The 23,686-nt window shown below is 38.7% G+C and overlaps 1 protein-coding gene across 4 annotated transcripts in view; it reads left to right on the top strand.

Moving 5' to 3' along the window:
* The first annotated feature begins 451 nt into the window (after positions 1-451).
* The window catches only part of SLC7A11 (solute carrier family 7 member 11), a 77,995-nt gene continuing 54,760 nt past the window's right edge, over positions 452-23,686 (top strand). For 3 of the 4 annotated variants that reach the window (XR_004968153.1, XM_036312759.1, XM_036312758.1), the window contains exons 1-5: positions 454-1,083; positions 5,001-5,127; positions 8,458-8,573; positions 19,703-19,828; positions 23,534-23,633. Coding sequence is in view for 3 of the 4 variants with exons in the window: in XM_036312759.1 (XP_036168652.1) it covers positions 807-1,083; positions 5,001-5,127; positions 8,458-8,573; positions 19,703-19,828; positions 23,534-23,633 (746 nt within the window). In the remaining variant the exon portion in view is untranslated. Of the gene's footprint in view, positions 1,084-5,000; positions 5,128-8,457; positions 8,574-19,702; positions 19,829-23,533; positions 23,634-23,686 lie in introns of all 4 variants that reach the window. The other variant, XM_036312760.1, reaches the window with a different exon arrangement.

Raw genomic sequence — 23,686 nt, 5'->3', positions numbered from 1 at the left:
GTTGCTAGGAAACCTCTCTCAAAATAAATAAATAAAACACGCAGGAAACAGGTTATAAAATCTAAATTTTGTTTCATAAACAATGCATTCTGGGTTACATACTATTATCAAAACAGTTGCTTGTAACAGAAAAAGGGAACTCCACTATGCTCTTATCATTTCCTGTTTCATTTAACACTTTCTTTCTTGGGTCAAGAGTTTTTGTCCCTCCCTAGGCGTTGCTTTAAATCTCTGGGAAGGTCTGTTATGCATTTACTATTCCTGGATTGGTTAGGATCCCTTTTAAGTGGGTGTGCTTTGCTTTGTTCTCTGACAAGCTTAGGTCATTTGAGCAACATCCTGCTACTGTTAAAAAAAAAAAAAAAAAAAGAGCTGAGTCATGCTGGAGCCTTCTCATGTGGCTGATGCAAACCTGGAGAATTTGCATCATCATTTAGCTGGAGTAAGTTGGTGTGACAGGCAGGAGCTTAAATACCAGCCCATGAGGAAGCTGAGCTGATCTTAATGATAGGGCAGCCGCGGCGGCCACAGCACAGAGGTAGTCGGAGGAGGTGGAGGAGCAGAAGCCCCAAGAACTCACAGGTGCTCCTGAGGGGTAAATAGCTGTGAAGGAGAAAATACACCTCTGAGTTTTTACCTGTGATCACAGTAGCACTGAGAGACAGCCTGGGAGCAAGGAGGAAAAGATTGGTTCCTCACACCAAGAGACATCAAAGTTGAAAGTTTCAGGTTTTGTTTTTTTTTCTTCGTTTTTTTTTTCTTTTTTCCCCTCCTCTGTTTCATTTTTCCCACAGTGTGTCACTACAATGACCAGAAAGCCTGTTGTGGCCACCATCCCCAATGGAGGTTACCTGCAGGGGACTGTTAAAGGGGGGCTGCCATCCCCGGGGGGCAAGGAGCCCCCTGGGCAGGACACAGTGAGGCTGAAGAAGAAAATCACTTTGCTGAGGGGCATCTCCATCATCATTGGCACCATCATTGGATCGGGAATCTTCATCTCTCCTAAGGGCGTGCTCCAGAACACGGGCAGTGTGGGCATGTCTCTGATTGTCTGGACCGCCTGCGGGGTCCTGTCACTGTTTGGTGAGTGCAGCTTCTTCTCAGGGGGTGTGTCTGCGGAGCTGGGCAGTTCTCTCTCTGGGAAAGCAAAGGGTAATGTTTAAGCAGTGAATGAAATGGCCAAGGCTGTCCTCCAAATTTTCTGATTTCTGTTTAGATATGTGGGCTATGCAAACGCAGCGTCCACTATTGACAGGATCCTGAATTCCTTCAGGTCTATTCCTGCAGGCTGTCTTCCCTTTTCCTAAGACAGACTGTTTCCTGACTTTTCCCTGGGGCGACCAAAGCAAAGGCTAACTTTGATGGCCCAGTGAAATCCATGCGAGCTTTCTGTCCCGGGCGGCTGTGCTCCGCTGTGAGTTCGGGGCGGCTCAGCAGCTGGCACGCTGAATGCAACACCTGTGAAGTGAAAGCTGGCGTGGCCTATTTAGACACGGAACTGAGTGTTCAGCAGAAGTTTTACTGACTTTTTTTTTTTTTTTTTGCCAAACAAATGGGTGGCAGTCTTTTCCTTTTAAATTTTTTAACTTCATGTGCTTGTCAATTCCTAGGACTCTTTCAAAAGTCCTTGATGTGGAAAGATGTGTGATGGCACATGACTCAATCATTATCATGAGTGGATGTATTGCAAGGGTCTGAGCATACTACAGATTTTTTTTTTTAACCTTTCATCTCTCACCTATAAATTTTTGCAATATAAACTGTGAAAATGGAATTGGGCATTAGTTTGCTGTGCTTGCTCAGAGCTGTTTTCTTCATTTATAGTCCCCTTGGTCTCTAGAGATGCAGTCCATTTGTCTACCTGTTCACTGAATGGAACTGCTAGGAGAAATATGATTATTAATTTTCCTTCGAGATCAAGATTTCTTCTATCGATTTGACAGTTAATAGTAAAGAAGTAATAAATGTCCCCTTTTGAGGTGAACAAATTACTAGAAAGCTTACATGAGTTCGTTGTAAAGGTGACAAAAACTGGTGAATGGTCCAAAAAAAAAAGTTTCTTTTTTGCTGTGGGGTAAATGGTAAATGTTTAAGATATATTTGCTTTTCTCTGGAAAATTGTGTGTTTTGATTTCAAAAGACACTACTCTGTAAAGGTACTAACTCTGTTATAACTCTAGGACCAAGTAAGTACTAGCTCTTGGTTCTGCACATATCAATCCATTCATTCTTAAGGCCTTTTGATGTTTTAATTCATTGGTTTGAGCATTCAGAGGTTCTCAACCTGTGGATCGCGACCCCTTTGGCGGTCAAACGAACCTTTCACAGGGGTCGCCTAAGACCATCCTGCATATCAGATATCTACATTACGATTCATAACAGTAGCAACATTACAGTTATGAAGTAGCAACGAAAATAATTTTATGGTTGGGTCACAACATGAGGAACTGTATTTAAAGGGCCAGAAGGTTGAGAACCACTGATTTAGAGAACTCAAATTTCTATTATTTGTAACAAGGCATTTATTTATTTTAAAAGAAGAAGGTATTTTGAATAAAACTTGTTAAACCAGAGCCTTAGTACAAACAGACCCATGCAGGAAAAATTTTTAGATTTTTAAAAGGAGGTCGTGGTACTCACATGGTCTGGCATGTACATCTATAGACAAAGAGAAACCTAATGGTTGATCATCTTAACAGGAAGCAAAGCAAAATGTAAAAGGAAAACTCTGGAACTAAAAGTAAAGAATCTATATATTTGGTTTATGATTCTTTTTTAAAGCCAAAGTCAATACATGGATTTTTATATTCTGTTTTGAACTTTTTTTGTGAGCTTGAGAATTTTAAATGAAAATCTCATTTCCCCAGAATTCAATTTAAACGTAGTTTAACCATCCTGGAGCTTCTGCAAAGCATGCACAGGTCTAGGTATTGGTTCTCTGACAATAAATACTGGGGACTTAAGACTCTTTACAATATCTTTTTATATTGGATGCTTTTCTGCACAGCCTATCAACATGGTTTCCAACAGAGTGTAAATTGCAGATAGTTATAGTTAATTATAATTAGGCAAACTCTACCAGTGATCCCCAACTGTCAATCTGCGGACTAGTTACTCTAGATTCTAGAGTCTAGAATCACCTGTGCAAATTTTAAAGTATTAGATTACCTTGGATTCTTTTATTGGAGAGTCTAGACCCGTGTTCGGCAAACTGCGGCTCGCGAGCCACATTCAGCTCTTTGGACCCTTGAGTGTGGCTCTTCCTAAGCCTTAGGAGTACCCTAATTAAGTTAATAACAATGTACCTACCTATATAGTTTAAGTTTAAAAAATTTGGCTCTCAAAAGAAATTTCAGCCCTCACCGGTTTGGCTTAGTGGATAGAGCTTCAGCATGCAGACTGAAAGGTCCCAGGTTCGATTCCCGTCAAGGGCATGTACCTTGGTTGCGGGCACATCCCCAGTTGGGAGTGTGCAGGAGGCAGCTGATTGATGTTTCTCTCTCATCGATGTTTCTAACTCTATCCTTCTCCCTTCCTCTCTGTAAAAAATCAATAAAATCTATTTTTTAAAAAAAGAAATTTTAATCGTTGTACTGTTGATATTTGGCTCTGTTGACTAATCAGTTTGCCGACCACTGGTCTAGATTCTCTTGGTTAGAGTATGGGTCTGGGATATGACCCTAGAATCTGGTTTTTTGTTTGTATTTGAATAGAAAATTCCTCCTGGGTAATTCTGATAAAACGCTAGGCTCAGGAATAGGATAAGTGATATTAAGATTTCACTGAGTATCGAAATTCTATTCATGTTAGACAGTTGTACCTAAAGTCTTGCTGACTATTGATAATTTCCCATACTTTTAGCCTCTGAAGTAGCTCAAGCAAAAATCAAGTGTTACATTTGAATACTTAGCAGTATGGTAGGACTTTTTACATCACAACAAGATATATTTTCCATTTTCCTGATAAGTAATTGTTCAAATTAATGGATATAGCTGTTTTTCAAGAGGTACTGATTCCAAGTGTGAGACCCAGTCATGTCCTTGGCACCTATTATCACATTGATACACAAAACATGACACTGAAATTTTAGGAGGTTACATAACTTACTTAAGCCCATGTGAATTGTATTGCTAAATGTTAAAATTTGGTTCACATGAATTTTATCAAATGTAATAAATACAACTTATAGCATCTCTTTTTTAAAAGTATGTTGTTTCAACTACTCAGAAGTATATACTTTTAAATCATCCAGGAAAATGTTTTTCATAAATAGAATATCTGAATTAAATTCATTTTGTTGCACGAAAGACATATCCTACAAGATAATTAAAGCTTTTCAAGACCTAGAATTTATACTTTTCTGAAAAACAGATAAATCTTCTTTTATTATTTACTGGTAAGAGAGAGAGAGAGAGAGATAAATTTTGTTCCATTTATTTATGCATTCATTGGTTGATTCTTGCTTGTCCTTGACCTTGGATCAAACTCAGTACCTTGGCATATCAGGATGATGTTCTAACCAACTGAACTACTGGGCCAACGCTAGATAAATCTTCTTTATTTTGATGTAGCACAGACATATTTATTAAAAGGATTTTCAATAGCATGAGGTCAGTTTGGGATAACATCTTAGTGTGAAGTTATGCTTTAAAAATAGGTTACTATTATTGGCATCGATCTCTTCTTTTTCCCTTGTTCTCAGGTTTGTGATTCAAAATTCTTAATAATATGATATTGTTTTAGAAGTTTGTCTTTACCATTTCAAATAAATTTACACTGTTCGAACAGAATGAACTAGATATCAAATTTAAGGAAGTTACAAGAAGAATTCGGTGGCTCTCTAGCAATTAGATGACCATAATTTGTCTTAAAATAGGATGTCATTTATACCAAAGCATGTAATAATATTCCATGCAATATAAACATTGTTGTTGTAACTCTGTGGCAGAATGACTTGGTGATATTTATCTTAGTACCTGTTTATTATAAATATTTCACAGGAGCCATGTCCTATGCTGAATTGGGAACAAGTATAAAGAAATCTGGTGGTCATTACACATATATTCTGGAAGTCTTTGGCCCATTACCAGCTTTTGTACGAGTTTGGGTGGAACTGCTCATAATCCGGTAAGTGCATAAGTAGGAAAAAAAAATAAGGAAAAATAAACCTATTCATTACACCCTTCTTTGAATTACCATGATTATTTTAACCAAATTAAAACATGCATGCCATGTGACTATACTGTAAATATGTCTACTTTAGGACACAAAGTCTGTGATGAAATACCTTTTCTCAATTAATGTTTTACATGCAGTTTTGCCACAGACAGTAGTTTGCCAACCATGCCAAACTTTTTAGCAGCTGCTTTTCTTTAATCTTCAATTATTCCTTATGACATTTCAGGCAAGATGTTAACCTGAAAGGACATGAAGCATCAAAATCCACCTGGATAGCCATAGTCAGTTTGGCTCAGTGGATAGAGCGTTAGCCCACAGACTGAAGGGTCCTGGATTCGATTCTAGTCTATGTCACGTACCCCAGTTGCAGGCTCAGTCTTGGTTGGGGCCATGCAGAAGGCAACAAATTAATGTGTCTTGCTCACATCGATATTTCTCTCTCTGTGTGTCTCCCCTCCCTTCCAATCTCTCTAAAAATCAATGGAAAAATATCCTCAGGTGAGGATTAACAAAAAAGTCCAGGTTGATAAATCACATCTTTTGACCAGCCAGACAAAATGAAGCCCTAGGCTAGAAACTGGCGTTGTCATTCTTGTGGATTACACCACTAAGGCATTTCACTTTCCTCAGTTTTTGTGACTAGGAACATTCCGTGCTTCTTCACAACTTGGTGTGTCACCAAGTTTAAGGCTTTACAAAGAAATAAGACTTTACTCGACACAAATGACTCACATCCTCAAGTTAAACACATCAGTGGACTACAGTTGCGAAAATCTTTTTTGACTTTACTCTTGTAGCACTGTGTTCCTCTTCCCGAGACTCTTGGTTCAGAATCAAGCCCAGTTGTGCCAAGTCACCCTGACTAGAAAGTTCCTTTCAACTTCATGGGAAACTTATGATGTCATTTAAAGTATCCCAACCCCTTAAGTTTAATTGCTTTCAGAAAACACGACCTGCACATTCTGATCACAGAGCTTAACAGAAATAACTAGGAAAACTTGTTCTTCCTGTAAACTTACCAGTAACACACACCTGAGAGCTCATGAGCTTTTATCGTATCTAAGTGGCAAAGACAGCACTGATTTATAAGCATTGACTTAACACTAGTCTTGATTTTTATAGTCTTAGGAGTCTCTTTTTTAACAAAGACCTTCAGAGTGGAATTTACTTCTTTGATAAGTCTGTTCTCATTTTAAACAATTCTACTTCATTTAAAACTTGTTATAATGAAAAAGAACTACTTTGTTCTTTTTATAAAATCTGGGATTTTCCCAGAATGTGCCTTCCACTCTTTTCTGGTGATTTAAATCTTACTCCTCAAAGGTCAACTTATATTCCGTCTTTTTCACAGTTAATTTCCTGTTCACCCTAGTTAACGGTCTTTCTTCTCTAATTCTTGTGAAACATGCAGTCTCTGCTTCTCCTTTGACGCTGAACATACTATCTGTATTCTTACTTCATATTTTAGAAGTCTGTGTTCTGGTTCCCTGTTAAAATTGCCAGTAATCATCTGTAAAAGGTAGATTTAAAGAAAAGAAATATCACACATCACTACAAAGCAGGGGCCATTAGATTGAATTCACACATTCACCATATAGTCAATATTTATTGGGTTTCTATTACATGATAGACATTATACTGAACACTGGGGATAAAATAGTGATTAAGATGGACACAGTTTTATATGCATGGAGCTCAGGGTCAGAGAGGGAAATAGTTATCAATCAAGAAATCACATAAGTGAATGTAAAGTTGCTACTATGATAAGCACTGTGAAAAGGAAGCCAGGGGGTTCACTAAGAGGGTATACCAGGGAGATCTCACACAATCAGAGGACTGGAGGAAGATTGAACTAGCTCTGAGTTATAAAAAACTGTCAAAGAGTTGCAGGGGCTCCAGGCAAAGGGTATGAGGATCCTTCTAGTGGGAAGAAGCAAACTGAAAGAAAAAGGGAAAGTTTACACTAGCTGGAGCCTGGAAATGAAGGATTTTTGCATATCTGGAGCATGCTTTGAAAGCACTAAAATGACATGATCAGATTTTAATTTACACATCAAAAGACTTATAAATGATGGCGAACAGGAAAAAGAGTCCTGTTTTGGAGTAGAAAGGGGGTCTCCAGGAAAAGAAGGATGTCAGAGTTGTAGTGCTGTCTGGTGCCAGCAGGCCACACAGCCTACTCTAGGGCAGTGATGGCGAACCTTTTGAGCTCGGTGTGTCAGCATTTTGAAAAACCCTAACTTAACTCTGGTGCTGTGTCACATATAGAAATTTTTTGATATTTACAACCATAGTAAAACAAAGACATATTTTTGATATTTATGTTATATATTTAAATGCCATTTAACAAAGAAAAATCAACCAAAAAAATGAGTTCGCGTGTCACCTCTGACACACATGTCAGAGGTTCGCCATCACTGGTCTAGGGACTGGGTGTGGGTATTGGGTGACCACAGGAAAGAGGAGAAGCTGGAAGGGAAAATTGAGAAATTAGATAACCCCATGGCTTCTCTGTGTATACAAAGAATGAATATATATATATATATATATATATATATATATATATATATTTAAACTAAAAAAGACATGTATAATTTTAAGAGAAATATTTGAAGAATTAAAAATGAAAGGGCCTATTACCTATTTTGCTATATACCTATACATATTTCATTTTCTTATTTCACACATATTTTCTCACTTGTGTAAAATTACAAGAGTATTTCTATTTTTCAGCTTATACTTTGAATCTAAATATTTCCATGGAATTATGGAATTAAGAATAATCGCTTGGCTCTTCAAGTTTTTGTCCATACTGGAAAAGTAATAATAGTGTCAAGGATGTAGGCATATATTTACAATAAACACTAATTTTTTGTTGAGTTTTGTGTTCATTTTCCTGACCATGCCCCATCCCATTAGATATGCACTATTAACACATTCTTTCTGTGGCTTTAGTGAGAAAGAAGCCTGCTTTTGGTGAAGCTCAGCTCTGTCAGGATCTCGAGTAATAAACTAGACTTTTAAGGGGGAAAAGGGCAAATATGGGAGAACAGAGCCTTGCTCACAAAGAAATGGGAAGTTTAAAACTATCCACCAAAGTTATTGACAAAATTTCACTTGAAATGTTGGTGACAACCTAATCAAATATGTAGTTCTGAAAATTATAAACTCTCATGTTTAACATGTTCCATGTGCTTGAATAAAAATACCTCATAACAGAAAAAGTTTATTGAAGATGCTATTTTTTTCTGTAGTAACCTAAATATATATGTTTTCTAGCCCTGCCAGCACTGCTGTGATATCTCTGGCATTTGGACACTACTTCCTGGAACCATTTTTTATTCATTGTGAAATTCCTAAACTTGCAATCCAGCTCATTACAGCTGTGGGCTTAAGTGAGTATGAATATGAAATACAAAAACACACCACAAAAATGATTGGAGATAGTTCTTCAGACTTTTTACATGGTCAAACCTACTTCCTACATCATGTTCTTTTTTTGCTTATAGTTCCTTGCCAAATTTGTGTTGGAAAAGAATAGTATTTGGAGAGATACCCCATTATGTTACATGTCAGTTTTCCATTGGCGCAATATCCAGAATAGCTAATCGTTTAAAAGGCAAAGAAAAACCACCTTGTTGGTAAAATAGAAATTGGTTACATGGGGAGGAAAAACAATTACAGATGAAAACCAAATTATTGTTTTTTTAAATATATATTTTATTGATTTCATAGAGGAAGGGAGAAGGAGAGAGAGAAGCATCAGTGATGAGAGAGAATCATTGATTGGCTGCTTCCTGCACACCCCACATTGGGGATAGAGCCTGCAACATGGGCATGTGCCCTGGCTGGTAATTGAACCATGACCTCCTGATTCTTAGGTCAACACTCAACCACTGAGCCACTGCCAGCAGGGGGAAACCCAATTATTTTATAGATTTTTAATATTAGAAATTCTCCTTCCTCAGTGATAAAACATGCTGAATTATAACTCATTTATCCTCATGGAGTGATGTGTGTGTGTTGGGTGTGTATGTTGTGTTCATACATTTTATGGTGTTAGCAGCTGTCTCAGTGTTATGGGTTTAGTTGCCCATTGGTAATCACGATGAGTCTTCTTTCTATATTTGATTATTAGTAGCATTTCTTAGCTAGGAGTTTTCTTTACAATCTCCAAACTAGTAACTTGCTCATTTTTATCAATGGGCACAGGTTGTAGAAAATTTATAGAAACAAATAAAAAAAGAGGATTTTGCACAACATTACGTAAGAGATATAAAAGCCAAGTATGACTAAGTTTTTAGAAGGGTGTAGCTTCCAAACCTTTGACTCTTACTGGAAACGATAACTTAATTCTAGATGCTAATTGACTCAAACTATTTTAAGAATCAACATTTGATTATTTAAATTACTCAGAAATAGAAAGCTACACAGAAATAACTGAATTATATACTCATAGAATTTTTAGTTATGTGTAGCGCAGGTATTTCGATGGAACAATGAGGAGGATGAGGACGATGCACATTTGGTAGCACAGAGGTGAGTGGTTAGTTTTCAGGAAAGAGGAGTCACACATAAAAATGTGGTGGTGGCTTTAGCTCAGGCTCTGGAGGCCAGCAACCAGGAATTGAAACTTCATGTCTCAACTGCTTAGTTGTGTGGTTTGGGCCTAAAAATTAAACCACTTTAAGCATCAGTTTTATTTATTGGTAAAACACCTGTGAAAAGATCATTTATCTTGAATGGCTGTAGAAAGATGAAGCTATGTTAAATGTTGAAGGCCTTTAGCAGAGCTGCCCATAGAAAATTCTTGATAAATCTGGTATTCCACTATGGGACACACTAAAAGCCAATGTTGTGCCCATTCTATTCTGGTCTCTGGATTGACTGAGGCAGAATCATACTACAATTATTATGTTTGAAAAGAGAAAGGTAAGGGTAGTGTGTTTGAGGGCTCTATAAATTGCCAATAGAAGTTACTAATTAAAAACCATAACTAGCAAACTTTAAATACATTCTATGTAAACATTTACAAATCCACAAATATTGCCCACTTTGGCCTGGAAATAAGCTGGACAAATGTTAATACATTACTATTTTGGGAAGCCTAGGTGACTATTTTCTTATATTTACTCAAATTCTATTTACTCAATTCTTTACTCAAATTCTTATTTACTCAAATTCTATTAAATAATTTTAAGGGAAAATTTGAATTTTAGGGAAGTTAATGGTAACCATACAAATTAAAATTTTAAAGCAATTATATGTAAGGATAACTAAGCATGTTATAGTTTGCAAAACTTCTTTATGTAGTAGAGATTGGTGACCGAATAGTTAACAAAGAGTCAGTAAATCTTGGATGGAGCTAGGCATTCCCTTCTATTTCTGCAATTAGTTATAACATTTGTTTACAAATTCTGATGTTCTTTTAGAAGCTTGAAATTTTGAGGAAATGTGTTCCTATAATAAGAAGCATTAAAAGAGAAAAAAAAACAAACACCCAGATATTCTCATGACTCAGTGGGAGTTAATGTAAGTCAGTGGCTAATTGGGAAGAATTTAGCTTTAATGGAGCAACGGGAACTGGAGATGGCAATAGAGAAGGAGAAATTCACCTGGGGCAAATTTCTCACAGTCTGCATTATTCAAAGAAAGATAGGTGACTCTCTGCTTGCTGGGGGTGGAAGATTAGTGAGAAGTAGAAAGTAGAGTTTAATTGTATGAACTGCTTCTTCTATTCCCTGGAGAAGGAAATCATTTGTGGTATTTCAATATAGAAGAGCAAACCTGAAGGGTTGTGTTATAATCCAATCACAGGAAAAAAATGAATTTCAAGTTTTTTGAAATGTTAGCCCACCATTTAAGAAATGAGAGTGGGGTGGGGATGGAGAGTTACTGAATGCTAATTTACTCCTCATCCCCCTTTAAAAAGTACAGAGGTCCCTGACTTAACAGTGGTTCGACTTATGATTTTTATTTTTTTAAATATGTTTTTATTGATTTCAGAGAGGAAGGGAGAGGGAGAGAGAAATAGAAACATCAATGATGAGAGAGAATCATTGATCGGCTGCCTCCTGCATGCCCCCAACTGGGGATTGAGCCCCAAACCCAGGCATGTGCCCTTGACCATATTGGAACATGGGACTATTCAGTCTATAGGCCAGTGCTCTATCCATGGAGCTAAACCGGCCAGGGAGACTTACAATTTTTAGACTTTATGATGATACTATAATGATTCACACTGTGGACGAAAGGGGCCACATGCTAACCTGACTAGCTCAGGGAAGGCCTGTGTGGCAGTCTTGCAAACTCAGAGACCTAAAGTAACCACAAAGGATGGTCTGAAATTAAACTTTAACTAAAAGCAGTTATGGTGGGTAGTTACATCCTAGGCCAGTATCCTCACTGACAAGGTCAGCCTTTACCTTAACTGAGCCTATCTGTCTTTTTGCATCTATGATGACATATCCTTGAAATGTCTGGGTGACTTGTAACTTCCCTTTTTTCTGGACCCCTTGGGGCACAACCAAATGTGCCTGGGCACCAGGACAGATACCACAAATTCCTTCATTGTTATCATGTTCATTGTTCCTGTACCCACCTAAGTATGTGTCTATCATTTTATTTTTTATCCAATCCCAGAGGTTTCCCCACTTTGCTTTCTCCTGCCTCTCTAGTCTATCACCAGTGGATTGCGCGTAACTCACCTACATCCCTTTCCTTTGATTGCAATGTATAAATACAGATGTAACCCGCCATTCTCGGGAGCATTATCTCAATTCATTGAGGTTCTGCTTCCTGGCATATGTCGACAGTTTGGCTCAAACAAACTCACAAAAATTCTTTACAGGTTGCAATGTTTTTTTTATGTTAACATTACTAAGTAGAACCCAAACTTCAAATTTTGATTTTAATATTTTTTTACTATATTCTGAGCATATTTAAGGTAGGCTTGGCTAAGCTATGATGTTCAGGAAGTTAGCTGTATGAAATGCATTTTCGACTTAGAATATTTTCATCTCACAAAGGATTTATCTGGTTGTAACCCTATGGTAAATACAGGAGCATCTGGGCTCTAGTTCATTTCTGTCAAATTAATAAGGATGAGAAGCTGTGTTTATTCAAAGTCCTCTCCCTTGGGGTAAACATGCGAGTCACATGGAAGTGTAACTGGGAAATCTTATATTCAAGTTTGGCATTCCCCTCTTTCCCAATACTGACATTACTCCCTTTACCTTCGGTGGAACCCCACGAATTTTCACTGTTTTTGTAGTTTCAAGAAGCACTGATATGCATATGTTGAATATTTAAAATGATATTTTGTCTGTTGTTCTGGTCTCATGAAACTAAATCCTAAATAAGCATACACTCTAAAGGAAGAATAATATAATAAAAATATTTTTTCAAAATGTGAGATCTACTCCCAGATCCAACCCTCACAACCTCTCTGAGTTTTTGAGTTTAGTTTATGTAGGTGAGTAGACAGCCCTGCCCAGCTTCTCATGCCTGTGAGAATAATTAGGGGAAGCAAACAAATTAAAAATAACATGTGATTGCATTGTAAGAAAAAATTAGCCAGTTCTACAAATGCATTACTGTATGTTCCTTTCTAAAACTGTATTTTCCTGGCATCAGTGACTTACATGAAAGAAAATCTAGGACCAGTTCTGTGCTAGCATTTCTAATATAGCACGTGGAGTGGATTTGTTTCATCTTCTGAAGTCTGGCTGTACTTATTCCTTTTCTACCATAACTAAATTACCAAGACAGCCAAGTCTTAGGTAGATATGCATAGTATTTAAATCAGGGGTACTCAAACTACGGCCCGCGGGCCACATGCAAATACAAATATTGTATTTGTTCCCGTTTTGTTTTTTTACTTCAAAATAAGATATGTGCAGTGTGCATCGGAATTTGTTCATAGTTTTTTTTTAAACTATAGTCCGGCCCTCCAACGGTCTGAGGGACAGTGAACTGACCCCCTGTTTAAAAAGTTTGAGGACCCCTGATTTAAATACACAAGTACTGCAGACAACAACCATTTTCTTCAGGAGGATAACAATGAAATGTGTCACTGAAGTGTCCCGAAATCCCAGTCAAGACAAATATGAACTTTAGCAGAGAGGGGGAGTCACCAGAAGTTTGGAAGAACCAGGTGTTCCAGCGAGATCATATTCTTTGAGCTACTTCCTCCTTGTTACCTAGGAACTAGTGGCAAAAGTGAGGACTCTGAAGGCAGCCTACCTTGGCTCCAATCCTATCTTCACACTTACCTATGTGAACATAGGCATGTTCAATAATGTCCTGAGTCTTATCTGAAAAATAAGGCCAGTGATGGTAACCACATCATAGAGAGGTGAAGATTAAATAACATATCCGTGTCAAGTCTTTGCACTGTGTCTGCCATGTAATAATAGTTTGCACTTGTGACCAGCCTAAAGCAGTGTCTTTGCCTACACACGTCAAGGCCCAATAAGACACCAACAGGAGTTTGTAGCAAAGTAAGGGTTTATTTTTAGGAAGTGGCTTACGCCTGGAGACAGGTGAGCTAATGCTCAAAGAAATGGCTCCCCCATGGCTTCCAGGGCATGGGTTATATAGGGGAAAGATCATTAATCACGGTGACTAAGGGAGATCCGGTCATGGTCTCTACTGATTGGTCAGAGCTAGGTGCTGGGGTCCAACCCCAGCAGGTCCAGGGGTCCCCAAAGGTGTGGACGGAGTCGGCGAAGAAGGAATGACATGGAGACAGCGTTCAGTTGATCAGCAGCCTAGCCAGGATCTCTAGCCAAGTTCTGGTCAGGATCTCCAGTGAAATTCTGGTTAGGATCTCCAGCCAGGTTCTGTGTCCATGTTCTCTTGCTAGGTTCTCCAGTCAGGTTCTCCAGGTTCTCCAGCCAGGTTCTGTAGCCATGTTCCCTCGCTAGGTTCTCCAGCCAGGTTCTGTCCAGGTTCTCCAGCCAGGTTCAGTCACCAGGTTCTAGTCAGGTTCTCTTGCCATGTTCTATCCAGGTTCTGTAGCCAGGTTCGGTCTCTAGGTTCTTTTGCCATGTTCTCTCGCTAGGTTCTGTCTCTAGGTTCTGTGGCCAGTTTCTGTCCAGGATCTTTTGCCATGTTCTCTCCAGCGAAGTTCTTCTGTCTCTAGGTTCTGTGTAGGTTCTGTGTCTAGGTTCTGTGTCCTGTTGTCTTGTTACATCTGTATTTATACCAGTTGATTCCAATCCTACCAATCTCTATTCCAAAGGTTAGGGCGTTTCTGATCTCCATTCCAGGGAGTAAAGATTATGTAGCTTAAGCGTGATTGTTCGTAGTTAAAGTGATTCATTACCCGCCTGGCACTTAGTTAAGGGGTTTTATTCCCTCCCTAACTTCAGGGGAAAATCCCTACCTGGGGAAACAACCTTTCTCAGAGAGGTGACCTTGGTTAAAACACATAGTGCCAAGGAGGTGAGCAAACATATTAAGAACAGTATGCCATATTATCCAGGTCCCTTGAAACAGCAAGGATGGACCAGCTCCCGGCAGCTAGGGTAGGGGGTTATTAGTCAGTGCATTTGGTCCTGGTGTCAGCGATGGCATCTCTTTGTCTGGTTTTGCCACTTTTTTTTTTTTTCTGGACCTGGAGCTGAAACACAACTGAGGCTTAGCTGTTATCTCTCATTTGACTTTGACTGTAACTCTATCTCTGGGGTCAACAAACCGGAGGCTTTGTTCCTCAGGTCATTTGATGCTGATCAGAATTTCTTTGTCCTGAAGGCTTAACCCAGCGGATCTCAACCTGTGGGTCACGACCCCTTTGGGGGTCGAACGACCCTTTCACAGGGGTCGCCTAAGACCATTGGCAAACACATATATAATTATATGTTGTTTTTGTGATTAATCACTATGCTTTAATTATGTTCAATTTGTAACAATGAAATTGGGGGTCACCACAACATGAGGAACTGTATGAAAGGGTCGCAGCATTAGGAAGGTTGAGAACCACTTAACCTTTGAGGGAATGGCCCTGCAAGAGAGAAGGAGGTAGGTGAGTCAGGATGCCCAATGAGGCGGGTAAGAATCAAAAGGAAAGAAAGAAAGGAGAAAGGGTCATATTAAGAAATGAAGTTTCTACAGTTACACATGATTTAATGCTTACAACTTTTATTTCCAATAGTAAGTTCCCTAGATATAGACTCTCTGTTTATTTACTGCTACACATTTTCTCTGAAATTAGTGCATCCAGGAAATAAATGCTAACGAAGAGATAAAGGCAGTCGAGGCAGCTATTAGGAAAACAATGACACAATCCAAGTTAGCTCAGCCATCTAACACCCATACAGCATTCATATATTTCACCAGGGTAACATGAAGCAGTCAGAAGTCCGAGCCAGGGAAAGCCCAATATATCCAGGTTCAGTAATCTTAACTCTGCAAAAGCAAGGCAGACTTGAATTACAGTAGTGCAGCAAGACATCCTGCCATTCTAAGTCACAGACTCAGTCCTTAACATTTCCCTAAACATCCTCTTCAGAAATAGTTCCCTTCAAATATGTATTTCTTATCTCCAGGATTTGTACATATGGCTTTCCTGGCTGCATTTCAAGTCTTAGGAGACTGCATCATAAATAAGTGCCAAAAAACTCTAGGTCCCTGAATTTTCATTTTGGTAACATTTAGGATAAGCAACACTATAGTAATAATCATTATCATCGTCATCATCATCATCATCCCAAATTTATATAAATATATAATGTGTGAAATTAACAATAATTATTCAATGAAAGTAAAACGAGGACCAGAGAGCTTGCTCAGATTTCTTTGATTATTACATTGTGGGTAGTGTATCAAAAACAAAGTAGGCATTATTTGTCTCAGAAACTCAGAAAGCTCTTGCTATAGTGAGTCCCAGATCCTTTTTCAATATTATTGGATAAGCAGCATTCATAGACTTAACTTTCTCTGTAAAGACACATGATGAAACAGCAGTTTCAGCCAAGTGAGAACCTTCGCTGCGCCTCTGTACTGGCCGCCTTGTTCCTGGTTCAGCTGTATCCTTCAGGGTGGCAGAGGTACACCCCAGCTGTACCACATAATGAGTGCAATGTCTGGATGCTCAAATAAAGCAGCGTTTTGAGAAATCTTTGAGAGAAACCAGTCTTAACCAGTGTTTTTATTTCAGCTGTCTGAGAGCAGAGCGAGGTGAGATGATCAATTCCTAATATCAGTTTAATTTTGTCTTCCATTTTTCTAAGAAGACTTAATCAAATACAAAAGAAAATCCCAAATACTTTTTTTCTTTTTTAATAGGCACTGAATACTTATATTCTTTATGAAAGTTACAAACCCTCTTCCTCTTCTCAAATATATAGAGCTTCCAAAAATAAGAGTGCCTCTTTCTCTTTCTTCTTCCTCCCCCATCCCTTCCTCCCCTCCTCCCTTCCCTCCCTCCCCTCCTTTTCTCCTCCCTTCTTCCCTCCCCTTCTCCCTTCCCTCAATCCCCTCCCTTCCTTCCTCCCTCCCTTCCTTTCCTCCCCTCCTTCCCTCCCTTCTTCCCTCCCATCCTTCCCCTTTCCTTCCTTTTTTCCCCCCTTTCTCCTCCTAGTTCTCTCTTCCTCTCTATGCAACAGCTCTTGTCTACTGTGGAGTACTTCCAGAAATAGTGTTTGGGGTTTTAGGAGCTCTGTTTAAAAGAAAACAGTGCTCTTTTGTTGGTGGTGGGAACATAAGTTCCATTTTCTTTTAGGCCAATGCTGAATCTCCTTAACTGAAAAAATAATCCCCTTCGTATGATGATTCATTTATCACAGAGTCATTTGCATAGAAACAGGAGAAGAAATCACTGGATGACAAAGATGAGAGCAGAGTTGCATTGTATTATTTTTGACATATAAGTACTTTATATTGGAGAGAGAAATAATTTTATTTTTTATCCTTTCTCTGATAAAATAATGCACTGTGCCATTAATGCTGTGTCTGTTTCTTCAAGTTTTAAGCTTCAAACGTAGGTAAAAACTTTCTCTTAACCTCCCATGTAGCTTATTCCAGGCCCAGCCTTTCTGATCATCCTTCCTTTAAGCCTTTCTTCACTAGGAAACTCCAAGCTCACTATATGGGGGATCTACAGAGCCCTTAGTTTTTCCATCTTTGAATTTTTTTCAAAAATAAAAATTGCTTTATTTATTGCATAAAAATGCTGCATGTTCATTATAAATTTATTGAAATAATGCAGGAAAATAAATAAAAATTGAAAATTAGTTAGTGTTCTAACATCTATAGATACCTTCTGCTAATGGTTTAATACATGATTTTTTAGATTTTTTTCATTTCCTTTCTGCCTTTGTGTGTTTATATCTGTCTATCCATCTCTGTCACTTGCTTTATTGGTCAGTATTATATCATGAACACCCTTTTGTATAATAAATATCTGACTATATCATGATTTTAAATGCCTGCATAGCAAACCATTAAGAAATGTCCGTTAATCCACCTTCTTTTAGGGGTTTAGGCTATTAAGTTGATAACATTTGTACTGATTCTTAAATTCTGAAATGAGTCAGTGATTATGTCAAGCGGTGGAAGATGAAAAGATAACTCATTGCTGCACATAAGGAGAGTTTCCTGTTGCAATTTGAATAAGAGCTCTGTGTTTTGTTTTATCTGTGGAGAAATATCTTTATACATTTTTTGTTATTTGTTTGGGAGGAACATACATTTTAAAAAATAAAGCTTATAGATGATAGCTGCAACTATGGAGTTGCTTTTGGGTGGGAAGAGGTGGTTAACACAAAGCATAAGGCTTTATAAAGAAGCATAGCATTGCCAAAACCGGTTTGGCTCAGTGGATAGAGCGTCAGCCTGCGGACTGAGAGGTTCCGGGTTCGATTCCGGTCAAGGGCATGTACCTGGGTTGCGGGCACATCCCCGGTGGGGGATGTGCAAGAGGCAGCTGATCGATGTTTCTCTCTCATTGATGTTTCTAACTCTCTCTATCTCCCTCCCTTCCTCTCTATGAAAAATCAATAAAATATATTAAAAAAAAAAAAAAGAAGCATAGCATTGACATCCACTGCCTGGCCCTAGAGTGACCCCTGTCATTCCTGCAGAGTCCAGGAGGCAGCATCTATCACCATTCATGTCATGCCTTTTTGGCCCACGGTAGTGGTTTTTGGTTTTGTTTGTTTTTTAAACTGAGTATCCAGCTCATTCACTCATTCAACAAAATGGAGCTGATGATCTTCCTAGGGCAGGCGTGAAGCTGGATGCTAGCAACGCAGAGATGGATATGGCTTGTATTCTCCTCCAGGCTCTCATGGTCCACGCAGGGTGGGTGGCGTGGCTGGTTCTGTGCTGCTGAAAAACCACAGGCAGCCTCCTTAAGAAAGGGACATGCTACTGGCTTCGGACCCAGGGTTCATCCTAGCCTGGGTGCTCTTTTGGACTCATCGCTTACAATGGTTTTTGTCCAAGTCCCAAAACATGTCTTGGGAGACGCTTTGTTTTGGGTAGGTTGGGAGCCACTCTTGGCCGTGCTAATTGGACAGTGGAGAGGAACAGCAAGATTGCTGGCCAAGGCTAGTCCTGTGAGTGAAGAATAGGGTCCCAGCCATGTTCTTAACATCTTACTTCTTCTTGAGTGTGATTCTCACTGAGAGGTGAATATGCACACAATCACTGAGGGAGGAGATAGTTGCTGCCTTAGCAAGCTGAAGAGTCGCATTCAGCAATCTGCGCACTGCAATGACTTCAGGATTTGCTTAGAAGATATTTTTATATAATCATTAGGGCACTATACTATCAATTCACTCTTATATTAAAAAAAAAAAGAACAAGAAATGACTTCTCACTGTTCAGAGGTTTTATCTAAAAGCTTCGCAAACTTTAATGTGTATAAAAATCACCTAGAGATCTTGTTGAAATGCAGATTTGTATTTCTTGGGTCTGGGCCATGCCCGAGTTTCTGCATTTCCACAGTGCTTCCAGGTCATGCCAACACCTCTGGTTCCCTGGATGGCCCTTAGAGCAGCGGTTCTCAACCTGTGGGTCGCGACCCCTTTGGCGATCGAACGACCCTTTCACAGGGGTTGCCTAAGACCATCGGCATATCAAATATTTACATTACGATTCATAATAGTAGCAACATTACAGTTATGAAGTAGCAACGAAAATAATTTTATGGTTGGGTCACAACATGAGGAACTGTATTTAAAGGGGCAGAAGGTTGAGAACCTCTGCCTTAGAGCCATGGTCGGCAAACTGCGGCTCGTGAGTCACATGTGGCTCTTTGGCCCCTTGAGCGTGGCTCTTCCTAAGCCTTAGGAGTACCCTAATTAATAACAACGTACCTACCTATATAGTTTAAGTTTAAAAAATTTGGCTCTCAAAAGAAATTTCAATCGTTGTACTGTTGATATTTGGCTCTGTTGACTAATGAGTTTGCCGACCACTGCCTTAGAGTAATCAGGACCTACGATGTCTTCATGCCAATAAGGATTCTCCTTTTGTAACTTTGTCTGTTTTTTGTTTGTCATTTGTTTGTTTGCAGCTGCAGTGATGGTCCTAAATAGCATGAGTGTCAGCTGGAGTGCCCGGATCCAGATTTTTCTAACCTTTTGCAAGCTCATAGCAATTCTGATAATTATAGTCCCTGGAGTTATGCAGCTAATTAAAGGTATGGACTGAAAAATAAATGCTTTTTAAAGTACGTATCTGCTTTTGGTCTCTCCAACACTAACTTTCGCTTGTACTAGCAGAATCCCTTAATTAGTCTCTACTTGTGGATCTTGGAATCTATACTGTCATCTAATTGATATGAAAGCTTGCTACCCTGAGGATGAGTTGGTATTTAGAGCTAAATGGCAACAAGAGCATTAAGACTGGGCCAAGCAACAAAATAAGGCATCAGTGAATTCTTTCTCGGTGTAAACTGTTTGAAGTGAAAACTCAAAGTGGAAAAAAAAAATCTGCGGTTAAACTTTAAACTAGTTCAGGGACAGTAATGAAGATTAAAGATATCTGGAACATAATAAAAGATGATCAATAATTCTTTTTCTTTATGGTTACTATTCCCTTTACCTTAAGAATAGAATTTTGGCAGGGAGACAGATAAGGGAGTAGCATTCCTAAAATCCAAATATTATCTGACAAAAATGGTGGTGAGTACTCAATTATCATTGTTACATTACTCTGCATTTCAACAGAAATGTAACACCATTTTCTGGGAATACTTGCCTTTACAGAGTTGACTGTTTAGTAAGAAACCTGAGGTGGTTGAGGGGGTGATGTCATTTTGAGTTTCAGTTGTTTTAGGGAAGGAGGCACATGCTATAGCTTGGGTTCAGGGGAAGTTGTTGGAAAAGAAGCAGGCCCAGGTGAGTTATTTAATTAGCAATGGGCATGATAGTAGGAAGTAAATAGGAAAGTGAGGTGGAATTATATGGGAGTGACCTATAACTTGAGCATGTAAAGTATTTAATGTTTACATGGACATTGTCAGTTCCAAGGAATTTATTGGGAAGTTTAATGAAGTTGCAGAAGAATTACACAAGGCAAAGGATATGCCAAAATTCAGCAAAATGGTAGAGGCATTAAACCAGTGGTTCTCAACCTTCCTAATGCCATGACCCTTTAATACATTTCCTTATGTTGAGGTGACCCCCAACCATAAAATTATTTTCGTTGCTACTTCATAACTGTAATTCTGCTACTGTTATGAATCGTAATGTAAATAGCTGATATGCAGGATGTATTTTGTTACAAATTGAACATAATTAAAGCCTAGTGATTAATCACAAAAACAATATATAATTATATATGTGTTTTCCAATGGTCTTAGGCGACCCCTGTGAAAGGGTCATTCGACCCCTAAAGGGGTCGAGACCCAAAGGTTGAGAACCGCTGCATTAAACAATAACAAACGGCAAAAGGTCAGGGAAAGGGATTTGCTGTTGTCCAGTTAAGGAGCCCAGTGGGAATTCTTAGAGTCCTCCTGGCTAAATGTTTGCATTCAATCCAGCAACCTTGGCCTACTCAGAATAAACACAATAAAGAGAAGACATGAGCTGGCTCTCCTTATTCACGTTGGTCTCCACAGAGCCGGCCTGCTCAGGTTTTTATCTGATCCGTGAGAACTGTAGGGAAAATGATGTCTTGTTAGTGCTTTCCTTTTCTGGGCTAACTCTTTAGTCTTCTGTAAGGCGCTTCTTCCATTTTTGGAAAGTGTGGAAACTCTAGATCATTGACCCTACTTTAGTTCTAGCTAGGGTTCCAAAAGGTGACATATCATCCTTGAAAACCAAAATCCCTTCCCTCCTTATCCTTTTTGGTGTAATGTATGACTGTAGTCAGTTTTTATCACTTACTTAAATGTGTGTGTGAGATGAGAGGAGGTTGCCCAAATACTAATGTGTTGTAGATTCCTTGAGAAGAGAAGCCATGAGATACCTTTTGGATTTTTCTCAGCACTTTACACTAGAATGATCCTTAGGATAAAATCTTCGAATATCCGTGTTTAATGTGACCAGGCTTCCTTATATATCTAATCTGAAAAATGCCCCAAGAGTATTACCACATTCAAAGTAAATTTTAACATTTTGGAGAGCATTCTTAGCAGGTATATTTACTCCAGGACTATGAAATGGTGAGTTTCTTTTTCTCTAACTAGATCATATATTTTCCACATGAATTTGAAACTCTCAGAGAGAAAAAGGGTGTTTGTTGTTTTGTTTTGTTTTACTAATATAGGTTGTGCATTTATGTCTACTCTAATCAGATCCTGAAAAATAGTTCTATGGTCTCTATTTACTTATGAGAATGTGTTAAGCTTTCCTCTGAAGATCATGACTCCCCTCTCCCCGAGACCTCTGTGATGCAGTCGCAATATCCCTGGAGTTCAGCAAATCCTCTCTTCTGTAATACTCTAAGAAGGCACTTACCAGGATTTGGTTTCTCCTACTGATTATTCAGTGCTGTTAGGAATCCTTAGGCCAAGGATAAAAAAAAAAAAAAAAAAGATACAACAGATGTTTTTATCAGAGTTCCAGCATTTATAGTCCCCACTTATGCAGAAGAGATGTTTTAGTAAAATAGGTATTTCTGAATTCACTATATCATTTTAAAAAATGAGCTGCATTCGGGAATTGGATGCTTAGAGGGAAAAATCGTTTAGTGTATAATTCAACATTCTCCACTGTTGGTCTCAAAACTCACACATATGATGTTGATATATCTGTTGTTGCTGGGCAACCCAGGCAGCAACTGAGATAGGACTGAAGAGAGAGGGTCTCATGTATCAGCCACCTCCTTTAATTTACTTATGTGAAGACCAATTTTGAAACAGTGTCACACTTCCTATTAGGATAATCTCATTTGCTATTTGCTTTGGGACAGAGACTTTTTTTTATGCTTCACTTCAGATATTGGCTGACTAAATCTGAATTCTTGTTTTTTGGTTACTGTCTAAAAGACATACAAGAAAAGGGCCCATTATGATTCACAAAGTAGAGAGAAATGTGATCAATAATAGTGTTCAATCCACATGTTGATGCAAAATTTGTTAAAATGTATCTATTTTAAAGTTCAGTATAATTTCAGTGTTTCTAGAAGGAACCCATGCCATTCTCTAGAACAACATCAGTGGACTGTCTGCACAGGGCCGATACTAAATCTTCTTAATTTTGCGTGCCATATGGGCTCTGTCACAACAACCCTACCCTGCTGTTTTAGGGTGACATCAACCATAGACTGGCGGTGTCAACCATAACACTAGTGGGCCTGGCTGCACTCCAATAAAACTTTATTTACCAAAGCAGCTGGGGTGGTGGTGGGGGCATGGGGTGGAGCAAATTTAGTTGCAAGGTTTTCCAATTCCTGTTGGTGTCTCATGAACTACTGGGGGAAAGCAGGAAGTTAAATAACATAAGAATGTGCTTCAGGGCTTTCTTGCCACCTCCTCCTTGAGAATAAATCATGGATATTTCCTCCCAAGCATTCTATTATCTTCATCTTAAAGAATTCTATCACACTCCTATAAACTGTAGGTTAGCAAAGATCCTTTAATCTTCACTCATGGTCAAACTCTGTCAAGAGTAGAGGCACACTCAAATAAAGGATTTTAAAAAAATACCATTTTCCTCTTTGCTATAATTTTATTAGAAGAGAAGTGTAAAGTAGTGTTAGTGGTGATCAATATACTTTGGGGACTCCATCTCTAGAATGAATACAGTATTAATAGATAACATTGGCAATGGGCAGATGGTAAGAAACCTAGACCCCAAACAGTATAGTTTTTATCCAATCCCCCCCTTCCCCCTCCCCATGTTTATGAATAATAACCAATTCTTTGAAAAGTCTTCAAATCTTTTCCTTCTCATTGCAGGGCAAACACAACACTTTAAAGATGCCTTTTCAGGAAGAGACGCCAGTATCATGGGCTTGCCACTGGCTTTCTATTATGGAATGTATGCATATGCTGGCTGGTAAGTGGATAACTGTAGATGGTAGTTAGTCTAGGTTCATTAGCTCCTTCGAG

This window comes from Myotis myotis, unplaced genomic scaffold (genome assembly GCF_014108235.1).
Source record: "Myotis myotis isolate mMyoMyo1 unplaced genomic scaffold, mMyoMyo1.p scaffold_m19_p_6, whole genome shotgun sequence".
NCBI classification, from domain to species: domain Eukaryota; kingdom Metazoa; phylum Chordata; class Mammalia; order Chiroptera; family Vespertilionidae; genus Myotis; species Myotis myotis.
This window is presented reverse-complemented; position numbering and strand designations above follow the sequence as displayed.